This window comes from Alligator mississippiensis, chromosome 3 (assembly GCF_030867095.1).
Source record: "Alligator mississippiensis isolate rAllMis1 chromosome 3, rAllMis1, whole genome shotgun sequence".
Taxonomy (NCBI): domain Eukaryota; kingdom Metazoa; phylum Chordata; order Crocodylia; family Alligatoridae; genus Alligator; species Alligator mississippiensis.
The window spans coordinates 121,705,004-121,713,835 of NC_081826.1; the positions used below are offsets into that span (position 1 = coordinate 121,705,004).

Genomic DNA, 8,832 nt, shown 5'->3' on the forward strand with positions numbered 1-8,832 from the left:
ACTTCCTTCCTGGAAGGAAGTGACATGTGGGATCTCTGGTATGTTGGATTAGTAAAGTCTAGTGTGACCTTTTCTGGCATCTCTCTGCACAAGTATGCATGAGGTAAGCCTCACAGAATAAACAAGCATGCATGTGTGGCCCCTAGCAGACATGCAATTTAAAGATGTAATGCATGAGCCCAACAATCACACCTCCTACCATGCTGCATTTGTATGGCAGGAGGTGCGACTGTGGGACTAGGGATCAGATCCAAATTGCCCCATATTGCCCAGGCAGGGGGACGCCAGGATCATGATCTTTCTAAAGGATCATGATCCCAGGCTCCCCCTCCACTAGCAAGTAGCCAGCCACTCAGCACTCCCAGACTCAGGAGCACATTGGAGACAAGGGCTCCCATGCATCCGAGTCTGACAGTCTGGATCAACTGATGCTTGATTACATGTTAAAGTTGAAGTGTGATGGGAACCAGTCAAAATTATTGCACATATTTTGTGTAATAACTTTGTGACTTACAATTAATGGTGTGATAAAATGAGGCGTATTAATGTGTAGTTGGGTTACTGCTTAAGACAGTGGTGGGCAAAATATGGCCCAAAGGCCAAATCCAGTCCACAATGGGACCCTTACCCCCACCCAGCCCAAGCCTCGGAGGAAGCCTAAGGCCATGGCACGTGCAGCCAGTCCCACTGCCCCTGGGCACGCAGCGGGGTGGGGGTGGTACAGTGGCTGGACTTGGCTTCCCGGCCAGCCATGGTGGCCTGCCTAGCTGTTGCTACCAACGTCTCTGCCACCACACCTGGCCCTGCTGTCCACACACCCCCAGTCCATCCACCCTGCACCCAGTGCCACAGGCACTGGACAGAATGGGTAGGCAGGGTCTCCTTGGAGACTGGCCTGGGATCCCCATGGGCAGAGCACATGCTGCCCATCAGATGGGATGAGGCCGTGGGCAGGCAGGTAGAAGCACCAGGTGTGGCACAGATGATCTGTTCTGGGGTCAGTGCCAGAATTACAGGGCAGTGAAAGCAAGAGGCCAGGGCCCAAGGCACAGCCATGATCTGCTCCCCACATGTCCCTGCAACAGGCACCAGTTTTATGGGCAGGGACATGCAGGGCACGGATCGCGGCTCTGCCCCAGGCCCCAGCCCCATACCATCACCACCTGGTGATACCAGCCTCAGCACCACCTGCCCTGGTCCCAGACATTACTTCTTGCCTGCCTGTGGCTCCATTCCATTTGCCTGGCTGAGCATGTACTACTTGCAGGGGTCCTGGGTCCAGACAGGATCAACTGCCCCACCCCTACTGCACAGGGCCAGGTCAGTACCCCCTCCCCCTCAGCCTTGAACAACTCACCCACATTCCTTAAGTGGCCCTCCAGCCCAAGCAATTGGCCACTCCTGGCTTAAGACACGATTAACTGGTTAATTTAACATTCGCCAAGGACCCATGTCTGTGTGTGCACTCCCTTCATTTAAGATAAACGTACGAAGCCAGAAAGCTCCTTTATAGAAGCAGATACATACGGCCTCCTGGCAAGATGCAGGCGTCAGTGTTAGGTTCGTCCAAGGCATTCACAAAATGACTCCAGCCACAAGTGCAGGGAAGAGTGCTGCCAGACTGCCAAGCACAGAATATATCGTAAACAAAAGTAAAACTATGCATGCATTAGCAGATTCTACACGAAGTATCTTAAGATTCACACATGCAGGTTCAATAGATTCACATAGCTCACAGTCAACACCTGCAACAGGGGGCCTTCTTGGGGCCAATTTTCCTGTGCCCTGCCCACCTGTTTCTGGGCTAACCTCCCGCCATGCCTTGTTGTTAATTAATTAATTGATGTTAAGTAAGCAGGAGGCTGCCCATTTCTTGCTCCGATGCCAGGAGGCATTATCTGCAGCTCTGTTCCTCCCCTACACCGCAGCCCAAGCCTTGCAGATGGCATCCAGATGTTATCAATATCACCGGCCCCACACTGGGCTTTGAATCCTACTAGTTGAACCCCACTTAGACCCCTCCATTCAGGCAGCCTATTCTTCTTTCATTCCTGGCTGCATAGCTCCCTGAGCTGCTTCCCCGTTATGGGTGTGGTCCCCCCCGGGACCTTCAGCTCACTAGCCCTAGCCCACCTCCAGGCCAGTCGGAACCCCAGGCATTCAGCTCTTGGGCATTCCTCGTGGTGGGCCCCTGGCCCTTTGACCCTTCCGGTCACGGCCCCAGCATGGACCAGTCGGGGGATGTCAAGACAGGTTAAGAATGTATGGCCCGACTCTCTCTTTGGGGTCCACCTTCTAGACCCTACAAAGGGGGTGACCCACATGGTTGTGGGGGCTAGGGGTTAAGGCAACCCAAACCACCTTTCACCAGGGTGGTAACTGGCCTGGCATTTTCTGGGGGCTCCCGCGCTACTAGGAGCCCCACCAGGCCACCCACTCCCAGCAGGGTGCAGTTTTAGGTCATGCCGAGGACCAGGAGACTCCAGACCATCCCCTACAGATGATACCAGCAGCCCTGCACCCAGAAAATGTTGTTGCCTGGCCTCCCCCCAGCAAAATACCCTGTTTATATGGGCAGCCCTGAATCCAAAATGGCTGCCCTCATCAGGCACCTGCCAGCTGCTGTCTTCAGGCCCTTGAAGTGGCAGGCACAAACAGTTCCCTGCCACACCACCCAAAACAAGAGTCACCTGTGAGGCTGCTCAGGAATTTAAACTATGTGGGTAGAGTAACCGGTTCCATGCAAGTGTCCTTACTTTTAAATATTACGAACTAAAAACCTTTGTCATCTTTAAAATGAATCCTTAGCAGATTCAAATAGTTGCTAAAATATATCATGCAGAGATGGACCCAAAAAGCAGAAGTTTGCAGCTGGATACATATTCTGTACAGAGCAGCCCAGCACAGATTTTGATTTGTGTGCATATTTCCACTCTAGTCTTATATGAGATTTTAATTTCGATTCTTCTCCGTTTTAACAGAAGCAGACAAAAGAGTTTTGGAGGCACAGCTAATATATCTGCATCCAAGTGATGGATGTATCCAAGGGATCAGTTATTGCTTGCAAGTGGGGACTGTTGGTATTGCTCTTTTCCCCAGCCTTCACTATTATCCTACACAGACATTCGTTGTCTACTCACAGGACACAGTAGCTCACATTCCATCTCATTGGCACGTTTCGTTTCAGCTGTTGTTGTGGCAAATTGTGAAATTCACCCACACAGCACTCACTGGCTGAGGATGTATTTGTGCCAGTGCCCATGGTATTTTTACAGTGACTTTTCAAAAACACCCCATGAGAACACTGCAGTTGTGCTGAAAGGTGAAGGAACAAGGATAGCAAAGGACACCAGGGAACATTCCAGTTCCTGTTACATATTTTTCCTCCCTCCCATCTTACCGCTATATAGCTTCTTTATCACAAACAGCAACACACCACAGGGCCAAATTTGTTCCGTTATACAAGTGTTGCTCCTGTTGACTTCAGGCTTATGGAACCCTGGTTACAGAGATCAGGTTCTTTGTCTAGCACATCTGACCAGCTGTAAAGCACTATGCACACCTAACAGACTGCTCTGAATTATTAATAAGGACAATAAATAACAATGCTCAGGAGCAACTCTTTCTTGACCAGCTCTATTTGTGAGCTAATTATGTTTTACACAGAAGCAAACAGGAACATGCACTTTGATCATCTTGTTTGTTACTCTGCCACATACATTTGTAGGTAACAAGAAAGCAGAGACCCACATTGGGTTCTTGCTTATACTTGGCATGTACATGCATAAAGAAATTTAGCCTTTTTTTTTTTCTTCACTAGAACAACCTGCAACATTGTGCGATGCACACATTGTCCAGAAGGGTCAAGAAGAGTGAATTATTTTCTGAATCTTAGAGATGGTCCAACCAGATTAGGATTAACTCGCATATTAAGATACCATCATATGCATGCGTATGCATGTACTATATACCCCTCCACACACAAAGCATTTTTTGGCAGTAGATAGGTGCAATTGCTCTATTTTAGACAGAAGATACTATCAATGTTACATCACGCTTATGGTAGAAAGGCCTTTCCAAAAGTTGTACATACAGTTTAAGCCTCAAACAGAGGAGTTACTTGGCAAATCAGAAACCTACTTGATATGAGGAATGGATACTTAATCCTTCCAGTCCCAATCAACCCCTGTCAGTTTGAGGACTGTGCTATTAGTAGTCTTCACAGCAACTAGGTTCTTTCAGTTTCAGGGCTGCTATTTAAGGCCAAGACATTTGGGTAACAATATAAGGAGCCAATAAAAAGATACTACCAAACCAATTTTGCTTCTTGCGTTTTCTCCAAGCCATCATATCTACAGCTCTTAATGTGCCATGAATTGTGGAGAAGAGGTTCTGAACAACAAAATACTGTAATAAGCATAAATTAAAGTGCAAAAAAGATGAGAACAGGCTGTTCTGACAAAAATTAGCAGGGAAACTTAAATTAGCATAAAACTGTGTCTTGAATGTTGAAACCAGTGGGATTTGCAAATGGTTAATGCCTTTATCTTAAATTTAGTAGGGGCCCACCTTACCTGCAAGCTTCTTAAATTGGTTTCTACTGGATCAAATGCTGAATCTTGCCATCGTAGTTTGCTTAGGATCTCTACTTCTAAAACCTTAGGGGTTTCCAGCCCCCAAATATCATGCAAAGAAACAGTAACATCATTGAAGAAATACAAGTAAATAGTGGAATATGTTGTGAAAGCAATCAAAAACACCAAGACCTGCTTTAGGCTGGTTGATACACTTGAGGGCAATTTAGCTTTCCTTTTGCTCCTCCTCATCCGTTCCCAGGCTAGCATGAGTTAAACATTTTGGCAAGACTAGAGCATACAGATTGTTTCACAGTTTTTTCACTCCTGCAGTGTGGCTGGAAAGAAAGATAATTTTACAGCATTAGAGAAAATTTCATCTGGATCGTTTTATATAGCATACTGTAGCCACTCTCTGATTACTATCTAGTGATAGATCGACAACAACTTGTATTTGGATCAGCTTAGATGTTCCAAAGCACAGAAAGCATTTCCCTCTTCTCATGAAAGTGAGGCTATATATTTTTCCACAGTGATCACTTTTAATAAAAATAAGATAAGATGCATTTTGGCGTTCTCTGACAAGTCTTTCACAAATTTCAGCTGTAAGCTTGTCACATTCTCCTATGCACATGCAAGTCATAAATATGTAAATCTAAGCTGCAGGCTCTTAAAGGATTCGTTAATTTATCTTTATATTACATCCCTTGAAGTCTTTCAGCAGAAAATGTATTTGTCTACAAAATCGGTAGCTGATCTGGACCTGATCTAAAAATCTCAAATTTAAAACATATATACAAACATACATATTCAGATGCTCAGATATAAATATTTCCCCGTTCTTTCAATCATGGCTTTGATCTGAAGATAAAAACAGTCTGTTTTCTAGCTCCGATCTTGACTGAGGAAATAGACAGGAATTCCTCCAACTCATTTCATGAGCCTTCCTTCATTTTGGACCAAAAAAAATGCTCATGGTAGTTCAGCACCATCAACTCCAAACTCAAATCTTCTTCTTGTTCTAGCTCTGAACTTTGATTTCTAGCCTAAAGCTGATCCTTTAGCATGGCTTATTTGGCTCATTTAGTAATAAAATTTCCAGAATTGCATGGTCATTTAAGGTAAAACAGAATTTTACTTTATAACATTCTGCAAGCAAATACCTTCCCTTTCAGGAGCACCAAAAGGTGAGCTACGTCCTCTGTAGCCATTCTAAAGGGTAGGTATTACAGCATATATAGAAATGGAGACAGATTAGAAAGGAAGGAATACTAGGTTTCTCTATGAAGGGAAATGTGACTTGCTCCCTGCAGTTTTCTGAATTTGTGTCTTTCATATACAGTAGTATCACTAGGGGTAGGTGACCAGGGCACCAGTCTGAAGTGCTGATTTTGAGAGTACACAAGAATAGTACTATGACAGGGGGCACCCTCAGGGCTAGGTCTCGCATCAGCCCACAGTCTACCCAGTCTCGCCTACCATTACTTGCTAGTAGTACAGGAAGCTGCCCATTTCAATGCTCTGATGTCAGGAGCATGGTACACATGACTCCAACCTTCCCTTATGTCCCATGCCTCACAGATGGCAGCCTTGAGTTGCTCTTTGCTCCAGCACATGACTGGGACAGCCATTTGCTAGATGTTGTACATTTGTCCTTCCACCCCACCCCACCGGGCCTCATTCATACCACCCCCCTCTCACCAGGGCCCCTCACACTACATCCTCCCTCACTGGGCCTCTTACATGCTGCCCCTTATTGGGCCACACCCAACCTGCCCTGCTCCCTTGAGCAAATATGTAGGACATCAGGCTTGCCTACTCATACTCTTTGGCTGGCCGGCATGCAGCCTCTCAGGCCCTCTCATGACCCTCATCTGAACAGTGACCAGCCAATTCACCCTCACCCTGGGCAGAGCTCTGACCCAAGCACCTCTCCCAGTAACTCACCACTATCGCCCCCCTCATTAGGGCCAACTACTCATGCCTTCCACCCGTGACTCCCACTGAGCCGCATCACTCCGCCTTAGGCCCAACTACAGCCTCAGGCATCTGAAGATTAACCTAGGCCTCCCTGTCCCCTCCTGGGGCTTCCACTTGTGCCCTCACTGTAGGGCCTACCACTCACTGCCCCTTCTCTAGGGCCCCACTATTACAGCCCCTTTTGACTAGGGCCACCAGGACCTTAGGCCCTCACATGGGGCTCAGGTGCTTCTTGCCAAATGTACCTGGCCCCCACTACTCACCCTGGTTTCAGGTGCCTCATCATAGGTGTACCTGGTCCACACTACCACTTCCTTTTCCTGGGGCCACCAGAGTCTTGCACCCCCTTGCGATCAGGTGCCTCATTGCAGGCATGCCTGGCCCCCTACTCTTAAGTTACCCAGTGAATGGTGGGAGCTGGGGTTTTCAGGTACACCTACCTGCCTTTCACTAGGGAGGTAACGAGCCTGGCATTTCTGGGGGACTGTCCCACCATAGACAGCCCCACCAAACCACCCTTCCCTGTCTGGGTGCACTTTCTGGTCAGGCCCAGGACCAAGCAAGCCTACCTGCCCTGATCCTATCCCTATTGGAGTATGTGTTGTTCCTGGGCTCCTCTCCTTCTGCTGGCTGCCACATTCATAGCAGCATGCACATTAGCTAACCTCTAGCCTTTTTTGGCTGTGATGTCCTACCCCTCAAGAGGACCTTTGGGGTGTTTGAGGCCCTGGCCCCACCTCCAGACTAGTCAGGGTGCCAGATGGCTCTCTGCAGCCCTGGTCTGCCCCTCATGGTGGGCTCAACTGCCTTTCAGCCTTGCAGCTCTGGCCCTTACCTTGACCAGTTGAGGGATCAGAAAGTTAGCCTAGCAGCTACTGCCCTCCATGGACAATGGGAGTTCCCTTCTAGGCCCCACTAAATGGCCATCTCCCCTTGGGTTTTCTTATAGCCCTAAAGACCCTAATGGAGCAGCTCTTCTCTCAACTGGGCTCACCTGAGCCCTAGGCCTCACCCCTGCCAGCTCTAATCAGGGGATTGCCTAGCCCCTGTGTAGGCCCACAACTCTGCGCCCCCTTTTTAGTCTGGGACTTGCTCTATCTAGGCCCACTGCCTTTTCCCTGGGGCTTGGGACTCCCCTGGGCCCCTAGGAACCTCCTGCTGTCCCCATAGTTTCTCCCTGACCTCCAAGGTGTTGTGAGCAGCAGCTTAGCTGGGTGTTGTTACTTTGGCTGCAGTAGCAGACTGCTGCCCCAGCAGTGAGAGCCTGGATCTAAAATGGCCACCTCATCAGGGCTAGCCTACACCTCCTGGCTGCCTGCTCTCTGCCTTAACGTGGCAGACACCAAAGGTGCTCTGCCACAGGTACCACCACTACTGCTGGCCTGACCACTAGAACCACTCAGAGGACAGAAACTGCTTGTTATGTCACTATTTTTATGGTCGTATGTTTGCCGATGACCCACTCCTATGGTTTTAGGATCTGACATTACTGAAAAGCAGCTGCTTGATTCATACACAATAGAAGCAAAAACATGATAGAGATTTGTGCAACACAAACCTTAGAACCCTAAAAACAAGCTGTTTAAATCCTAAGCAGTTGTATTAAACCAGGTTGTACAATATTAGTTGGCAGCTGCTGAGGTGCCTAGGATTTGGGTGAATCCTTTGTTTCTGGGATTATTTCCCTTTGGCATCACTGAGTCAATGGGATCCTAGCTTTCAGTATTAGTCAAGTTCTCAAATCATAGCAATGGGTATTAATAGCCATGTGTAGATGTGCCCAACAACACATTAAATCTACAGCAACTTTTAAGACCAGACCAGCTTTTACAGATAGCTTATTCCACTATACAAAAGTAAGTCTTTTACTATATTAGTACTGTAGGCAAATTGGGTTTTATTTCTGAGGTTTTAAAGGTGGGGTGAATATTGAGAGAGTTGCCCTAAGAATTTTCAGGGAAAATCTTGGCAGTATCTGCCTCAAGGCAGCCATACACAAATGAAAAGCTGCCCCAGGGAGACACCACTGCCCCAGGTATAAGTGACCCCAAAACAGAACTAAGTTTAAATTTCTCAGGCTTAGGTAAATAGTATGCAGTGGCAACCTTTTTTCTCAAAGCAGCTGAGGCTTTCCCATTCTCAAGGGCCCCCATCCTCCATGAAAAGGAGACCCCCCCCCAAAAAAACAAGATAGGGCTTCCATGTCAGAATAACTACATGTGAAATCCTAATACACTCTAGTTCTTGCCACATAAAGGTGGCAAAAGCCTTAATGTCC

General features: G+C 47.5%; 1 protein-coding gene across 1 annotated transcript in view; it reads right to left on the reverse strand.

Moving 5' to 3' along the window:
• The window catches only part of PXDC1 (PX domain containing 1), a 153,201-nt gene extending 151,520 nt beyond the window's left edge, over positions 1-1,681 (reverse strand). Inside the window, exon 1 of the mRNA XM_059724347.1 lies at positions 1,528-1,681. Within this exon, the coding sequence (XP_059580330.1) occupies positions 1,528-1,666 (139 nt within the window). The 5' untranslated portion in view covers positions 1,667-1,681. The remainder of the gene's footprint in view (positions 1-1,527) is intronic.
• Positions 1,682-8,832: the final 7,151 nt, after the last annotated feature.